The sequence below is a fragment of the Melitaea cinxia genome, chromosome 27 (genome assembly GCF_905220565.1).
Source record: "Melitaea cinxia chromosome 27, ilMelCinx1.1, whole genome shotgun sequence".
Classification (NCBI taxonomy): domain Eukaryota; kingdom Metazoa; phylum Arthropoda; class Insecta; order Lepidoptera; family Nymphalidae; genus Melitaea; species Melitaea cinxia.
The window spans coordinates 1,510,111-1,529,018 of NC_059420.1; the positions used below are offsets into that span (position 1 = coordinate 1,510,111).

General features: G+C 35.0%; 3 protein-coding genes across 4 annotated transcripts in view; all 3 read right to left on the reverse strand.

The window, feature by feature from the left end:
* Positions 1–4,725, reverse strand: LOC123666843 (cytochrome c oxidase assembly factor 4 homolog, mitochondrial). Its single transcript, XM_045600866.1, has 2 exons — positions 4,518–4,725; positions 1–229 (listed from the first exon to the last, which is right to left on the reverse strand). Exons 1-2 carry the CDS (start codon positions 4,614–4,616, stop codon positions 119–121), a joined length of 210 nt encoding a protein of 69 aa, XP_045456822.1. The 5' UTR covers positions 4,617–4,725; the 3' UTR covers positions 1–118.
* Positions 4,726–6,403: 1,678 nt separating this feature from the next.
* LOC123666715 (translocon-associated protein subunit delta) lies at positions 6,404–8,802 on the reverse strand. The gene is made up of 3 exons (XM_045600779.1): positions 8,426–8,802; positions 7,452–7,608; positions 6,404–6,558 (listed from the first exon to the last, which is right to left on the reverse strand). The coding sequence occupies exons 1-3, from the start codon at positions 8,672–8,674 to the stop codon at positions 6,458–6,460; spliced, it is 507 nt and encodes a 168-aa protein (XP_045456735.1). The 5' UTR covers positions 8,675–8,802; the 3' UTR covers positions 6,404–6,457.
* Positions 8,803–11,300: 2,498 nt separating this feature from the next.
* Positions 11,301–18,908, reverse strand: part of LOC123667213 (LIM domain-binding protein 2) — a 50,316-nt gene continuing 42,708 nt past the window's right edge. For both annotated transcript variants that reach the window (XM_045601169.1, XM_045601170.1), the window contains exons 5-8: positions 15,029–15,229; positions 14,452–14,575; positions 12,094–12,212; positions 11,301–11,503 (exon numbers count right to left, since the gene is read on the reverse strand). In XM_045601169.1, the coding sequence (XP_045457125.1) occupies positions 11,351–11,503; positions 12,094–12,212; positions 14,452–14,575; positions 15,029–15,229 (597 nt within the window). In that variant the 3' untranslated portion in view covers positions 11,301–11,350. The remainder of the gene's footprint in view (positions 11,504–12,093; positions 12,213–14,451; positions 14,576–15,028; positions 15,230–18,908) is intronic.

Here is an 18,908-nt window from a genome sequence, read left to right on the forward strand (position 1 = left end):
TAAACTTCCAAACAATTTATTTGTACATTTCTTAACTAACTATAAATAATGTTCATACACTCTAAGTAATATTTATTCTTGGAAATATTAAAAAAAAACTAATTTTTTACTAAACAATTCAACTCTTTAACCGAGACATTTCTTCTTGCTTATGTTTTGTGATACAATCTTTAAAATCATTAACTTCTGTTTGACATTTTCTCCAATCTTTCGTCGTGTTTATGCACTCCTGGTAACAAAAGTAAATAAAAATCTATTAATAACACAATTATATATTTAAAACCTATTGAAAAACACACACAGTATTTACTGTAAGTAAAACACCTTATTTTTTAAGTAAGAACCTTTAGTAAACTAATAATTGCGTTTGCTCGCAAACGAAAAAAAAACCGACTTCCATTACATCGACGAGTAATACAACGTAGATCGACGAAAAATAGTCAAGTAACTACGCGTTATCAAAGATTACTCAAAAAGTAGTTATCAGATCTCGATAAAATTTAAATGTGACCACATGATAAACATCAGCTTTCGATTAAATCAAAAATTATCAAAATCGGTACACCCAGTAAAAAGTTATACGGTATAATACAACGTAGGTCGACAAAAAAAGCATCAAGTAAAAACGCATTATTAGATATAACTCGAAAAGTAGTAGTTAGATCTCAAATAAATTTAAATGGGACCAATTGACACACACCACCTTTCGATTGAAAAAATTTTTGTCAAAATCGGTCCACCCGGTCAAAAGTTCTGATGTTACATTAAAAAAAAAAACAGTCTAATTGAGAGCCTCCTCCTTTTTTGGAAGTCGGTTAATTAATATATATAATATATTGATTTGAATCTTAACAATAAATGCACTTTAATGGGATCTTATCACAACGTAGAATAATAATAATAATAAAAACTCTTTATTGTACACCAAAAGTGAGCAAAAATACAAAAATAAAAACAGGAGTTAAGTACAAAAGGCGGCCTTATCGCTAATGAGCGATCTCTTCCAGGCAACCTTTGGGTAAAGGAAATGGTATATATGTAGACAGTTTAGGTGTACAGTTTTACCTAAACATATACAATATATTTAGACAAATAAACAATGTAAAAAAAAAATAATAATAATTAAAATAAAGTATACGTATGTACATGGCATATATAAATGGAAAGTTGTAATAGACATACATAGACGTATATAAAGTTAATGAATTATTATGATAAAATTCAAAGTGAGGACAGGAGATAATATGTGACTAGATAGAAGGATTAAAATTGAGAGAAATAGTGTTTCACCGACTTCTTGAAAATTGGAAGGGATTCAACGCGTCTGATGGGCAAAGGAAGGGAGTTCCAAAGCCGAGCAGCTTGGACAGTAAATGATTTAGTATAGAAATTAGTGGAGTGGGGAGGAATTTTAAGAAGTAAACTATCATCGGAGCGAAGGCTTCGCTCATGAGACTCGCTGAGATACTTAAAACGTTCACGTAGGTAAGAAGGAGTAGCAGGATTAAATAGTATGCAGTATAGCAAAGTAAGTATGTGAGTATTCCTGCGAAGGCGAATTGGGAGCCACTTGAGTTTTTTGCGAAAATCAGAGATGTGATCATATTTGCGTAGGCCGAATATGAAACGGATACATAAATTTTGAATGCACTCAAGCTTATTAAGTTGCTCCTCAGTAATATCAAGATAAGCAGTATCAGCATAATCCAGCAAAGGTAAGAGAATGCTATGTGCAAACGTAATTTTGGTGGAAGTGGGAAGACAATTCTGCAGCCTGCGGAGTGATCCTACAGCTGAAAAAACTTTTCGACTTAATTCACACATCTGTGGACACCAAGAGAGATTTTGATCCAATATAATACCCAAGTTAGTCACTTTATCGCTGTATGGAATTTCAACGCCATCAAAAATTATAGGAGGCAGTTGTGACCTATTAATACGAGAAATAAATTTAGAGCTTCCTATTATAATTGCTTGCGTTTTCCTTGGATTGACTGTTAAACCAAAGGATTTACTCCAATTAGCAACTCGTAATAAATCATCATTGATAATAGAGACAGTTTGTGGCAATTCTTCAATAGTACAGTGTGTGTAGATTTGGAGATCGTCAGCATAAAGATGGTAGAGAGAAGATATAACTTTGCTGATGGAATTGATGAAGATAGAAAATAAGAGAGGGGAAAGCACGCCACCTTGCGGTACGCCAGCTCTGACCGCACTCCAATTAGAAAAGGAGTCGTTAACCCTGACTCGTTGCCGGCGACCTCGCAAGTAATTTTGAAACCACTCAGTTACCTCAGGAGATATGTTAAGAGTATACAAAGTATCGGACAGTAAGTCAAAGTCCACGGTATTAAATGCATTAGTAAAATCTAACAGCGTCAAGACCGTGACTCTTTGGTTGTCCATATTCGACCTGATATCATCGGTGATTTTAATTAACGCAGTAGTCGTGCTATGTCCAGGACGAAAGCCGGATTGGAAGGGATTAAGGAGATTATGATTTAGAAGGAAACGGCTAAGCTGCTGATGTACAAGACGCTCAAGAGCTTTGGAAAGAAATGGAAGGATGGAAATGGGACGATATTCAGATAAAGAACACGGATTACTTTTTTTAGGTAGAGGAATAATGTCAGCATCTTTCCACACTGACGGAAAAGAGTTAGTGGAGATGGAGAAATTAAAAATAAATGTGATAACTAGACATAGAATATCAATTAGAGGGATAATCATGTTACGACTAATGCTGTCCGATCCAACCGAGTTAGATTTAATTGCGAGAATGCTACTCTTAACATCACATTCGGAAAACTGGCTAAACAAGAAAGTAGGAACATCAGGAGTTATCGTCGTAGAAAGCTGATTTTTTGTACGTAACATAGTTGTATTATCTATGACAACAGAGGAAGAAAAGTGGAGGTTCAAAGAATTGAGATCTAAATGTTGAGAACTAATTTGACGGGATTTACCAACTCCAAGTGATCTAAGAAAATTCCAGACTTTACCGGAATCTTCCAGTGAGACAGATTTATAGATATAGCGTCGCTTTTCATCTCTACACAGTCTATTGCAGCGATTTCGAGCCCTTACATATTTTTCCCTATTAACCTCACTGGGATCCATCCTGTACTTCGCTTTAGCACGATTCTTTTTGTTCTGTAATTTTCTTATCTCAGATGTAATCCATGGCGCCGGAAGATGTTTTATTTTCACAGGGCGAATAGGCGCATGAACATCATATAGCTGAGTTAATAATGCGTTAAAAAATATTGCTTGCTCATCAACTGTACTCGCATTGTAAACCCCTGACCAGTCAATTTTAGTTGCGTCCTCCCGTAGTCGTTCCAGATTTATCCCACCAAAATTTCGCTGCAGAAGAATTCTAGATTTTATTTTAGGAGGCCTAAGTTTATAAGATAAAAATAAGAGGTCATGATAGGAGAAAGCGTTAGCAGTACATTGACCATGGTTAGTAACATGGTCAATTGAGGAAACAATAATTAAATCTAGAAGTGAAGGAGAGCAGTTAGGAGCAATGTGAGTAGCAGATAAGGGTAAAATATGCAAATTAGCAGCGTTAACAATAGTATTAAGACGGGTAGACCGGTGGTTGTTTTTAAGCAAGCAGGTGTTAAAATCGCCCATGATAACCGTGTGATTATATAAGGAAGTAAAATTATGAAGTAATGTTTCAAAAGTACCAAAATAGTCAACAGTGAGACATGGACTATAAAAAACACCGAGAAGTAGTTTGGCATGTGAAAAGATCACTTCGATAAAAAGATGCTCGGCACCACCACCGGTCTTACAAAAGAAAACAAAATTAAAAATAACTTGCTTTGAAAATGTTTTAAAAGCACTTTTGTATCGTCATTTTACAGATTAATTTTATTATTATCAGTTAAATGACATTTTTTTATAATTTACAAGGAATTATAATCATGTAATAAAATGACGGATTCAAAAATGAGATTTATATCATTACATATATAATATGGCATAGCATTGCATTCAGAAAATTGAAAAATCAATTAATGTTGTTAGAAATGTGTAGGAGGTTATTAAAACTACATATTTTTTTCACACAAACATGATTAGGAAAAATATTCTATGACAAAACAAACAGATATTAAAATGATTCCAACGAAGATTAACTTATTATGAGCGATACTGGATGAAAGTGGGGCGTAAACTGTTCATCCTATACCTGCTCCATTTTCTACAATTCTTCTAGAAATTAATAATATTAGTGAGGGGGTGAGTAGTCAAAATCTTACATTATTCATTTAGGGGAATGCTATATCTGGAACTCCTTATATTAGGGGAATTAATCAATTTCCAAATCCTCCAATTATAATTGTTATATCTATAAAAAGGATTATAACAACTGTTTCAACCAAATTATTTTTGTGTAACCCAGATTTAAAATGTGAAACATATTTACGTACACACATATTTTTTGTACTAAATTCTTATAATTACAATTATCTATAAACAAATTATGAACATAAACAAACCTGAACTTTATAATGTAGATCGAGGCAGCCAGCCTTCTTCAGCATGGATTCCACAGGATCATCGTCGCCTTCCGCCTTTTCTCTCGGTTTTACCGTCATATTTATTCAATAATCACATAAAATGAAGTTTTATTACAAACAGCTGAACAATATAGGCGTAATTATAACCTTTAAAATTAATGTCAAAAGCTCTACAGTTCCCTGAATTATTCTGTCATTGTCAGTTGATATTTGATAAACTATCATTTACAAAATAATCAATCAATCCACCGGTTAACCGACTTTTAAAAAAGGCTTAAAAACTTCTTTAGAATTGTTTTGATTTGAATTTTGAACACGATGAAACAAAAATGCGTTATCATAAAACAAATAAATGTATATGAGAGAATGAAATAGCATACATTACATAGATAGTATTTCATATTTTCGGCGAAAAAAATCTCTAGTAGGCTACTTTTCAGAAATTTCCCTTCTGCCGTGTGAGAATTGCAACCACACGCACATTTTTTATGTGTTTTCTCATAGCGTTTTACTGAATGTAGGTAACTAGGTACCGATTTTGATGTTTTTTTTTATATACTCCTAAGTAGAGGCGTATTGTCATGTCCCATTTTAATTTGACCGAGATCAGACGAGGACTTTATTTTTTCCACTTCAATGACATCGACGTTATAACACACCTCTTGATGTCGCGGCTGAGCTATGGCAATGCCATCGGGTGGTTAACGGCGGCAACTCGAGGTTGTTTTTAACCGACTTCAAAAAAAGGAGGTGGTTCTCAATTCGACTGTATTTTTTTTAATATATGTTACTCTTACTTCAGAACTTGAGTGGGTGGTCCGATTTCGACAATTTTTTTTTTTTGAATCGAAAGGTGGTGTGTGTCATTTGGTCCCATTTAAATTTATTTGAGATCTAACAACAACTTTTCGAGCTATATCTAATAATGCGTTTTTACTTGACTATTTTTCCGTCGACCTACGTTGTATTATAGCGCATAACTTTTTACTGGATGTACCGATTTTGTTGATTTTTAATTTTATCGAAAGCCGATGTTTATCATGTGGTCACATTAAAATTTCATCGAGATCTGATTACAACTTTTTGAGTAATCTTTGATAACGCGTACTTCACTATATTTTCGTCTCCCTACGTTGTATTACTTGTCGATGTAATTGAAGTCGGTTTTTTAACCGGCTTCCAAAAAAGGAGGAGGTTCTCAATTCGACTGTATTTTTTTAAATTTTTTTTTTTATGTATGTTACATCAGAACTTTTGACCGTGTGGACCGATTTCGACAAATTTTCTTTTAATCGAAAGGTGGTGTGTGTCAATTGCTCCCATTTAAATTAGTTTGAGATCTAATAACTACTTTTCGAGTTATATCTAATAATGCGTTTTTACTTGACGCTTTTTTCGTCGACCTACGTTGTATTATACCGCATAACTTTCTACTGGATGTACCGATTTTGATAATTCTTTTTTTGTTGGAAAGAAGATATCCCTAGTTTAGTACCACGATAAGGAAACCAGGATCTGATGATGGGTCCCAGAGAAATCGAGGGAAACTTGAAAATCCGCAATAACTTTTACTGGGCGTACTGATTTTAATAATTTTTAATTTAATCGAAAGACGATGTTTGTCATGTGCTCACATATAAATTTTATTGAGATCTGATAACTACTTTTTGAGTAATCTTTAATAACGCGTAGTTATTTGACTATATTTCGTCGATCTACGTTGTATTACTCGTCGATGTAATTGAAGTCGGTTTTTTTTCGTTTGCGAGCAAACACAATTATATCGTTAACTAAATAATCACTCTACACAATCTTATCTAAACTTCTCACCAGATGTGTTCGTAGAAATTAAAATAAAACATTCCTTTATAAATTCACATATTTAATATAAATATATTAAAAACAGCTAAATTAACATCTTAAGCTAGAATCATGCTTTTGTTTCTGAGTGCGGTGTAAGCTACGATGATGGAGAGGACTGTAGCGAGGATTTCCGAGTTTACCCATGGGCCAGAGTAACCTGAAAAAAGATAAATTAATACACATTCATGAAAACTCTTTTCTACATGTAGATTAATGTCTTATTAAAAATAATCTTACATGTACAAAAACACACTCTTATATGCAGAATTAGGCCTATATTTAGCAGTGGGATGTTACAAGGAGAAACAAAAAAAAATTGCATAAATTAGCTAACTACATCCGTAGCTGAATATCTTAAATAATGCGACAGATTATACTAAAAATATACAAAAAAAAAAAATACAAAAACAAGTAGAAACTCCAATATCAGTCACCTAAAACTTAGTCAATGAAATAACTCATTAGCGCAGCGGTCACAGCGCTGTTACGCTGGCGGTCGCTCCCCGCCCACGACAGACATTTATATTGGCCATATTTATTTGTCGTGGTCTGGGCGTTTGTGCTTGTGTATTGTGTGTGTTTCCGGCCCCCGACACAGGAGATAATCCTACTGAGGGCCGTTGAGTGTGAAGCGTTTATTTATTTAATAATTTTCATACTTAAAGTAAAATTCTAATTACTTAAATTTTAATTCTGTTAAATTTTGGTATAATGCAAATTTTTGTATGTTATATATAATTAAATAAGTAAAGGATTCGTACTCTTCGGCCACCATTAGATCAGAATCCTGTGTCAGGAGCCAAAACATATACATATTATGACCTAAAAGAGCCCACATTCACTAGCATATCAACTAGAAATCACTGAACAATCATATTACCAGGTTACTAATTATTATTTGTTATAATGAAACACCTTTTTCGGATTTTATCGCAGTATTTGTCATTTTCTAAGATTTAAGTCATGTTTATTAGCATTTACAACATTTTCTTTTATATAACATATTTTGACTTTCGGCTAATACATCAAGTCTACTAAGCATCTACTCACTTCCTGGGTGTTGCAACTGTATGGATAGCAGTGGAGCAACAGTCACAGACGGGTCACTCCTACGAGCTCTGCGTAAGGACGCCCACCCTTCTTCATCGAAGATGCTAACTTCGTGAACACCAGCACGTGCCTTCGAAGGTTCCTCGGTCCAGGACACCTGAAAAGTTATTATGTAGGTTATGATTAGTCAATCACTTAATAAAAGGTATTAATTTTGGGTTTATGAACATTTCATTGTTGTTGATATATATATTTATCACTCTACAGCCTATGCAGTTCACTGTTGGGCATAGGCCTCCACGAGTTCGCACCAAAAATGGCGTGAACTCATGTGTGTCACCCATAGTCACCACGCTGGGCAGGCGGGTTGGTGACCGCAGGACTGGCTTTGTCGCAGCGAAGATGCCGACCCGTCTTCAGCCTGTGTATTTCAAAGCCAGCAGTTGGATGGTTATCCCGTCATCAATCAGCTTTTTAAGGTCAAAGGTGGTATATATTTATGTGTATGATTGTCTATATATTTATGTACAGCTCCATGTCGTCTAATTCTTTGTCATGTCCTTTTTATGCTTAAGGTTGTCTGGAAGAGATCGTTTTTTTAACTACAAGACTCGGCCTAATGCACATGTTTATTTTTCTCTTTCAATGTAAAAATGTCCCCTCTAAGTGTACAATTAATTATATTTGTATTGCATTGTATTAAAACAAATTAAAATCCATACATATATAATACTAACGTAAGGAAACGTTATAACACAAGAAATTAAATATATAACACAAGTTATTTAAAAATAAGTTGACACTAATAAATAGCCTAGTCAAATTTTTTTTTGTGAGATATCAAATTGGCAAATCTATCTCTGCTAATTTCTTACCAAAATCTAATTGCGATTATATTCTGTTAAAATTTTATCAATAACAACAAAAATATTAAACGTAACATTCAATTCCAGTAGGATTTAAAAAATTCTTACCTGATATCTATTTTCGGCAATTCGCGCTGCTGTCAAGGGTTTACCTTCAACCTCAGCGTACAACGCGAAATTTTGAGGCAGAGGGTTATCACATTTTAATGTAAATTCTGTAATATAAGCTATTTGTGTGACGATGGTGGCATCTAAACTCGTAAAAGAATCGGCTCCTGCTTGTGGATTCTTGCACGTTTCGGCCAATGAACCGCAGATAGCGAGCGCGAGAACTGTTAAAATATACTTTGTGACCATTTTGCAGTCTTTTAGGTAAAGTTTAACTAATAACTATTAGTTTTCCTTTAAATATATCGCTAGCGAACGTCCACGTATTGTCTCGTATGCAATTTAGAAGGAAAGTGGTGGATTCGTTCAGAAACATATTGTGTAGTGAAAGTATTCAAGAACATTCCAAATTTTGTAAATCGCTATCGAAAACTATCTATAAAATGCCTTTTATAACTCTATGCTTTATAGATGTAATATTATTCTTTTAAATTTGGTTCCTCAAAGAAACAGAAGAATTCAAATCTTTTATTGTTATTTAAAAATTTCTAAACACAATTAGTCTTCCGAATGTACACTTCACATCACCGATGACGTGTGGCCAAAACGTCTAATTCAATGATAAAATTTCTTTCATAACATGATACGTTCAGTAACATTTTGTTAATAAAGTAGTACATTTTAAAAAAAACCCAAAAAGGAATATTTATAATATAATAAAAAAATTGTATACCTTAAAGTACTTTCATTGTTTCATTTATTAAAAAGGATATTGATCATTTTTTATATAAATAATATTTCTTTAGAAAATATACAAATTGAACGACTTGATAAAGTAGTAACAAAGAGCAACATGGAGGGTAATAAGTATAATATTAAATTGGTACTTTATCATAAGCAAAAAAAGAGAAACATCAAAGTAATGCACAATTCAAAATAATTATTATTTGAAAAATACGTTAATATTACATTTAAAAGGAAAAGGGTGAAGGGGAAAAGGTGTAAAGAAAGAAATATACAAAAATTACAGTTTATTTACAACGATTAGACATTAATTTAAATATAAAAGACATATACCTACTTCTTAATTAAGAATAATTTGTAACTTTAACTTTTTTTACATTTTGTGTCATTAATTGCAGAGCATATTTAATCCTATTAAAAAAAAACATTTTACATATTACCTCATTTTAAAATTTTGACAAATTAAAAAAATATATTTTACATAACTGTGACTCACTGACCTCATACATACATATTTTTTTTACCTTTCGATTAAGGCTCGCGCATTACAAAGTAAATTGAGATATACTTCGTAACTTCTAGCGAATTATATTTTAATACAAAAGACGAACTTGCATTAATTATCGACACTTTTCTTTGGCAACATTAAAATAATGTGAAAGTGTTGCGTGTGTTTTTTTAGAGCCTTGACACCAAAACAATAAAAGTTTACCTATTTAATAATATTTTTTTTTTATATTAAAACAATGCTGAAAAACTAACAATTGCGAGCTTTTTACACGTTCTCAAACTTGATATCACTAGTTTTGAACTAAAAAAAAAAATTAATACGTTGCATGCTTAATATTTTGTCACTCAAAATAACATAACGATAATCTCAGAATACTGCAGTCTTTTATTTATGGAGAACACTACTAAAACTAAATAGTTATTGCGCTATAACCAAAATTTCAACATATCGCCATAAGACCCTAGCAAAAAATGTGCCAAAACAGAATCGCTTATTTAGTAAACGGCTCAAAACTAAATAGGCGTTGCGCGATATACAAAACTCTAACTCGGACTGAAAAATCGACTTTACAACCTACCACGACGTAAATTGTTTTTTTTTTTTTTTTGAGACGCAGTAGGCAGCAGTGGACACTTAAAAGTTTAAAATTAGTACAGAAGTAAGACACATTATGCAGTATCAGTGGCGTAGTTACGGCTGTTACAATATTCACATTGTTATATACAATTAGTTGTAACTCACACATATAAGGTTTTTGAAGTAAAATTTTTCCAAAACATTTACCAGATGATTCTAAATAGAGATGGTCTATAATGTATAATCCTAAAGAAAAAAAGTGCGTATGTACAAAGTACACCAGAAGCGAAACTTCTTTGGCAAACTAATTTTTAAGTGTAACGAAAACGTTGCCGTATCATCCGTAAAAATTTCACCCTCATGTGCCTTAAGAAGTTTCACTTAAAAAAATATACATTTGAATAGAGAATCCTTTTTTGAAGTCTTATTAACCGACGTCGAAATTTTGTACGTATTTAAGAAAAAAGCCTTATAGGAAAGTGAATAATTTGATATTCACCTCCTGATTGTTTATACAAACTTTTCATTCACCATTTAGATTTTACCGTAGAAATAACGATATTAACTACGAATGAATAACTAAGAATAACGAGGATCGAAGATTACTAGAGAAAATTCAAAATCTACTTGTGAGATTTTGTTCAAATAAACGATATACGCGACAAGCACCAGCCTTCGATTAAGAGAAACATAAAAATCGGCACACCTAATAAAAAAATATGAGGTAACACAAAAATAACGTCCTCCTTTTTTTAGCTTTTACGCGGTGAATCAATTTTGATGATTATTTTTGTAATCAAGAGCTGATGTCTGTCGTGTCGTTCCGTTTAAATTTGATCGAGACCCGACGAAAATAGGTATTTAACTAATTTTTTTTTTCAACTACCCACATTTTCATGTCGGTTTTTTTTTCGTTAGCTTGCAAACACAATCTGTATTCGTTTAACAGAGGGTTATAAGACTACAAAATAAAACACTCTATACATTAACCGTACGGCTTATATTTATTATCTAGCGCGGGGGCCGCGGAAATAAAAGTCCAGGTTTACGGAAGTAAAGCCTATATTTATTTAGTTGTCGTGTCCGAGTTTGTGTCAGTGGGGCGGCGTCTTGGCCGGAGAGGCGGGAGGGGGGTTGCTCCACTCCTCGCCTTCATATTGGGTATTCTCGAGGCGAGTGATGAGTCGCTCGTCTTCATCCCCAAATTCGCCGCCCATTAGCGACGGTTCGCCGACCACCATCACATCCTGCCACAACCATAGACACGCATACATTAACTGAGGTACAGCAGAAAATATCTCGCTCGAAGTCTGGAGCAGTCCGACTGGGGTAGTACCTCGATCTTATAGAAGATCACAGCTAAATAATACTGCTTTCAAACGGTGTTGTGTTCTTGTGGTGGGTAAAGTAACCGAAGGTTCTGAGGGGGGTTTAGGGGTAGGGTCAACGAGCAATGCTTCTGAAGTTACAGGCGTCTATAGGCTACGGTAACCGCTTACCATCACGTGAATCGCACGCTGTTTGCTGACGGAGTATTATATATATATAAAACAAGTGCTCTTTGTAGTAAAACTTCTTTTCATACACTTGACTTGGGGAATAAGCTGGTCGATACGTGAACGAGAACGTTCTGAAAAGTGTGATCGGGCGAGGCGAACGGAAGTTGAGAGGGAGATATAAGTTAGTGAAGATAGAAAGAGAGTTACGTTGCGTATATTACTGTATGATCAACTAACGAAGTTTAACTTCAGTCGTGTGGTCTAAAGCACACTCGTTTTTTTTGGTTTATTTATTGTTGTGTGTAATGTTCGGGTCAGTGAGTGGTGTGTGGCGATACCTGTGAGGCGAGGCTGAAGTTGGGTCCGGGGGAGCGCTTCTTGGCGGGTGCGGGGGGCGTCGTGTTGGCGCCCGCGCTGCCCTTGCGCTTGCGCCGCTTGCTGGCCGGCCGCTGAGACTCTGGGGGAGGGGGGCGCCGGTTAGTATGGCAGCGGTTTTTTTTCGGGAGTGTCTGGTGCTGTTGGCCCTAGCGTCACCGGGTCGGGTGGCCGGGTAATGAGACCCAGCCGTGAAAGAAATAGGGGGAGTCCTTTAGGTCTTGAGATGTTCGATCATCTTAGGGGTATCTCCTAGCGAGATCGCACCTCGGCTTAAGACGAAGTCGGTGTGGTATAATGTGGCAGCGTCGTCATATTCCTTTTTTTTGCTGTCTTTGTGTTTGCTATCATTTTTTATGGTATTAATGTATTTTCGTTCTGTTATTATCTTAAATTTCTTCATTTTTATAAATAGTAAGGCTCTTTTATGTAAGTTTTCTTTCTTTATGTCTTAAAGCATTTTGTTATATGAGTGATTTGTATTTTCAAAATTGATATAACCTAAGTAGCAAACTCCTATTATTAAAAAAATATAACGTGTTAAGTTTTTGAACGTTTTTTTTTTGACATTCATGTTATAATTGACAGATGACGTTGATGCTTCTACACAATATCATACCTACTATAAAAAGTTAAAATCAAATTTTACTATTTAAATGGCAACATTAACAAAACGTCACAGAAGGCATTGAACCACATAATTTATCTCTTGTTCTCTTTTTGAAAAACTTTTAATGTATAAAATTATCCTGCTAGCAACTTACTCAAATGGAACCTTTCCAGCCATTATAATCAAGTGCAAAAATTAAAAAAAAAAGTGTACTGTTAGAGGCATATTCTGTAAGGTAATAGGGATGGAACCGCTACGCTGTTTTTTTTTAAAATATAATTTAGAATATCAGTGTAACCATCTGACTCAGTGGTCGGCGTACCTGCCTTCCGCGTCAGTTCTAAATTCGGTTCCATTTTCCAATTTGTATGATCCATACAAATATCTGTCGTCTGTCTGTTTTGTTTCTTTTTGTCTGTAACATTTAAAGCTATCGGTCTCGGTGTTTTATTAATAAAAAAAATATATCGGCGAAATGTGTGTATGTATGTATGTATGTATGCGGATAACCTCTGAACGACTACTCTCAATTGGATATTTGGTTTTGTCTGTTATTATCATGAGATTTTTATAAAGAAAAAAATTTAATAAAATACTGCAGTACGAATTACGCCGGATCAATATAAATGTACAAAGGCGGTCTTATCGTTAAATAGCGAATTTTTACAGATAACCTCAAACGAGAACATGTTATGTTGGATATAGTACAATAAAAACATTTATTTATCTGTGCCCATCCACTCTAATTTATATTTTTGTATATGGTATCATTCACTGTTCTCTTGTCATCGATGGCGACTAAAGATGTCTGTTAATTAATTGCTCTGCTGTGTATTTTGCTTTTGTAAAGTCCGCGTGTACAGAATAAAGTATAGAGAAGTTAGAATATAAACGCCTATTATTAACCCAAACCCAATATGCTAAAATTAGGAAGGTGGCCATTTTCGGTTCCTGCATAATAAATAGCCCTACATGTTTAATACATATGTAACGTCAAAATTAATACATGAAATTTGTTCGGTCATACAGCGAAAACTACTAAACCGATTGGAATAAAACTTATAACATAACATGCAGCGTGTGTCCGAGAAGCTTTTGGTATATGATTTGTTGGTGATTACTTATCATGTAATATGGACGGACAGAGGTCGCTAGTTTATTTAACTTATTAAGTGATTTTCTTTTCATTGAAAGGAGAATTCTTATGATGTGTCGTATATTAGTAAAATTATACAAAAAAAAAATCAGCAAAAGACAATGGGCCAAAAAAAACCAGGCTGAACAGATACAGGACGTAGCTTAAAATTATGGTAATATTGGGTGATGAAAATATATGATATCATCACCATCAAATTCGGTGGCTAAATGTGTGATATTGCTATTTTTATTTCATCAGGGATGATTTTTTTATCTTTAAGATATTTTCAATTGTGGTATCTCTGATGATGTAAATACGGGTTTAATTTTCATACTTCCGTGGCCATTGTCCTTTATAGTAAAAGACATTTTATTGAAACCGTGAATTTTTTTGTCGATTCCTCTTTACAGAATTAATAATTATTTATTTTAACAATAGGTAATTTATAAATAAATAAAATTTTAATCTGTAAAATGATGATTTAAAAGTAGTTTTCGAGGATAAGGTAATTTTTGATTTAGTTGTAACGGTGGTGTGTGGTGGTAGTAAGTGGTGTATGTATGTGGTAGTTACCTGGCGGTGCGACCATCCTCTGCCACTTCTGGAAGAGCGTTGTCTTGAGGCAGTCGCGAGGAGACAGCGCGTACGCCTTGTGTCGCGACATCAGCTCTTGCATTGGTTCCAGGATCACGCATAGCTGAAGAAGGACGGACATCATTGTCATCATTGATTGATTAACTCAACCTGCAATATACCGCTGGGCTAGGGCACAGTAGGAAATATTCTGCTCAAAATATTGAGCAGCTCGACTGGGGAAGTACCTCACCTTACAGAAGATCAGAGTTTATCAATGTTTTCAAGTAGTGTTGTGTTCCTGTGGTGAGTAAGGCGGTCGAAATTTCTAGGGAGGATCGAGGATCGGTTCGGTAACGCGCTTGGGATGCTATCTATAAGTTACGGTAATCGCTTACCATCAGGTGTATGTAAAAATGTAGGACTAATGCTCCATGCTGCTCCACTGGGAGTTATATTGGGGGTAGATTTTTACTACGAGTGACGATAACGACCGGGAAAACATGAACGTGCTCTATGAGGCACGGAGGGGAGACCCACGGGGACAGACGTTACATTAGCTTCACCCAGTACGCACCCGGAGGTAGTTGAGCGTGGAGTTGGTGATGCCCTGGCGCGTGATGTTCTTGGCGAGCTGGTCCAGCGCCGCGTGGTCGGGCGGGTGCACGGCCTGGCGCGGGATGAGCTCGCGGTGCGCGCGCACGGCCAGGTGCCACGACTTGATGCGCATCAGGTCGTCGAACGTGAACTCCAGGATCAGACGGCCCTCGGTGCACACCTGCGCGGGAACCGCGGCACGCTCTCATTAACCGACTTCAAAAAGGACGAGGTTTCTATATTTTTTTTATGTAGGGGTATAGTATTTTTTTCGGACTTCCGATTTGACAATTGAATAGTGAAGTACGTTGTTGTTTAGCTCTGAATTTATTTGCCGATAACTTAACTAATTAATGCGAATCTTAAACAAAGTCAAGTTTCAATCAACAGATTAGGCCTTGGAATCATAACATTACAAAAAAAAACAGTGATTAGTGAAAGAGAAGTGAAAAAAATAACTTGATTCAATTAAAAATACCCACATAAATATATATGTAAACTGACAAATGAAACTCAGTGTTACCTGATACAAAAGGGTATTACACGCTAAAAAAAAGTGTTGTCAACTAAAAGTCAGCGTTGTCTACTTTAAGACAGTATTGCCAACCTAAAGACAGTGTAGCCATTGCCAATAAGTTATACAAGCTACATTAAAAAATATTTAAGAGTTGTAAGAATAATATTAACAACGTTAAAATGGAACAGAAACAATTGGATACTTTATTTGAAAAAATGAATCAAGTATTTAACATAAACATAAACGAAATTAAGGAGGAATTCACTAAACAAACAAACACTTTGACAGAAAATTTCTCTAAATGTATGAAAACAACACTTGAAGACAAACTGAACCCAATAATGGAAGAGAACAAAAAACTTAAAAACGAAGTAGCAACATTGAAAAACAAGATTAAGCACTTAGACAGAGACTCGAGAAAAAGAAACGTCATAGTCCACGGTATAGATGAACGCGAAGAAATTCCCCAACAATCTCTTGGAATTGGTATCGGAAATCCTAAACAAAATGACTAAAGAAGCGAATATAGAAGACTGTGACAAGTGGGAAATAAACGAGGTATATAGATTGGGAAGAAGGGAAAGCAAGAAACGAAGACCTGTAATGATAAAATTAACTCTAGCATGGAGAAGACTTGCGATCTTACAAAACAATAAACACTTCGGAGAGAACATATACGCCACTGAAGATTTCCCAAGAACATTTTACAAATTAGGAACGAACTTAAACAAAAACAACAAGAAGAAATAAAAAAGGGAGACCTAGCTATCATTCGATACGAAAAACTGATTATAAGAGAAAGAACCAACCAAGAGAAAAGCCACGAAAAGCGAAAACGTTCTCCATCAAAAACACCAAAACATACATACCATAACAAAGCAGGAGATAATCAACCGGCCCCGAAAAACATCAACAAAACCAACACTCTCGAGTTCATGAGCCGTTCTGGAACAAACTCACAATCTGACAACAACAACCAATAACAACTAGCTCGCACCAGTCCCCGAAGACAAACAATGCAAAAACAACATCTATAAAATTCAAAACAACAAATTTTCCAGTTTTACGAAACTTTAGTCACAGCAATGAGAATGGTCCATAAAAACATTATAATAATGGGAGACTTTAATGCCAAGATTGGCACAGGATCACCGGACGAGGCAAGGATAATAAAAAGCCATAGCTATGGTACAAGAAATGAACGAGGCGAAAAACTAGTAGAATTTGCCTTTGAGAACAACCTATCGGTCATGAACACATACTATAAAAAAAGACCAAATCAAAAATGGACCTGGCGATCACCGAATGGCAAAATAAAAAACGAGATAGATTTAGTACTTTCCAACCAACCCAAAATATTTCGGAGTGTAGAAGTCCTGAATGTAAACTATCCATCAGACCATAGAATGGTCAGATCAACAGTGAACGTACAAAAAACAAAAAAAGCAGATCTCATTACAATAAATTAAACATCAAATTAAAACTATGTAATACTAATAACATTGAAAAATACAAATCTAATCTATCAAATTATTTACCGAACCTTCTCAACTGGAAAGAAACTAATACAGTTCAACAATACTACGACAGTCTGACAAATGCTATAAACTCAAGCTTGCAACACGTTACAAGGTAAAGAAATATGAAAGACGAAAACCAAGTTTTATCAGACCGAACAAAAGAACTATTGGTTCATAGAAAACACTTGCAGAAAACCAAACCAAAAACACGGTCTATGAAAAACGAACTAAGGGCATTATACAAAGTAGCAAATAAATCCATAAGATATGACTACAAAAACTACAGAATTAAAACCCTGGGGAAAAAGATCTCATCAAAACAGGCAGCTTAAAGAAAGCATCAATAGAACTACAAAAACACAAATCCTGGATCAAAAGCCTTAAAAACCAAAGAAAAATCGCCCACAACCGACAAGTAGTCCTCGACATAAGCAATAGCTTTCTAAAGAGATCTATACAGCACGCAAGAAGAAATGAACGCAAACACAAGACCTTAACAAATCAACAGTGTCCAACAAAACAGCAACATACAACACGAAGATATAGAAAGTATCACAGAAAAAGAAGTATTTAAAGCCATCCAACACCTGAAACTAGAAAAAAGCCCAGGTCCAGACAACCTAACTAATGAGGCCATCAAAGCAGCAGACTTCCTACTGTGCGCTCCCCTAACATATCTATTTAACCTAATATTAAACACAGCCGAGATACCAAAACAATGGTTAGAATCCAACATCATTTTATTATATAAAAAAGGGGATCCAAAAGACGTAAGTAATTATAGACCGATAAGCTTAATGCCACACTTATACGAACTCTTTTCATCAATTGTGGATAAAAGAATGAGTATTATACTAGACGAACACCAACCGATAGAACAAGTAGGCTACAGAAAATGATTGTCAACAGTAGACCACATACACACCACCATCAACCAGCCTTCGACACAATACTGCACTCTGCCATCTGAGAAACATTACAAGACCAACAAGTACATAATACCTACCTGGCAGTAATAAAAAACGTCTACAATAACAGCACAAGCAAAATACGACTGGATAACATTGGTCCAACATTTCCAATTAGAAGAGGAGTAAGACAGGGAGACCCACTGTCCCCGAGGATCTTCATAGTATTGCTGGAATCAGTTTGTAGGAAGCTAGATTGGAAGGCTCACGGCATTAATATTAGTGGGAAATATCTAACACACCTTAGATTGCTGATGACCTGGCCTTATTTGCTAATAACAGCTCAAACCTTGAATACATGATGAACACATTGAATGCAGAAAGCAAAAAAAGTAGGACTGGAAATAAACTACAGCAAAACTAAAGTAATGACAAACAGTAACACTAGATGACAACCCAATAACAATAGATGACGAACATATAGAGTCAACCAGTACTCATACTTAGGAAAACATATAAGTTTCGACCCAAAATGTAATGAAAAAGAAATTGAAAGACGAATAAAAAATACTTGGAATAAGTACTGGAGTCAAAAAGAAACACTGAAAAGCGACCTACCAATTCAGCTCAAAAAGAAAGTGATGGACATGTGTATACTCCCTACATTGACCTATGCATGCCAAACATGGAAGTTTTCAACAAAGGCAAAAATAGAACGGAGTATGATGAAAATAAAAAAAAAATACAAAAAATAAATCACTCCCAAATTAGGAAAAAAAACGCAAGTTAACGCAAAACGCACACGCAACGATAGACGTACTCAGTCTGGCCCAGAAACTTAAATGGAAATGGGCTGGCCACGTCGCCAGACTGCAGGACGAGAGGTGGTCATCTCAAGTGAAACAACCACATTGA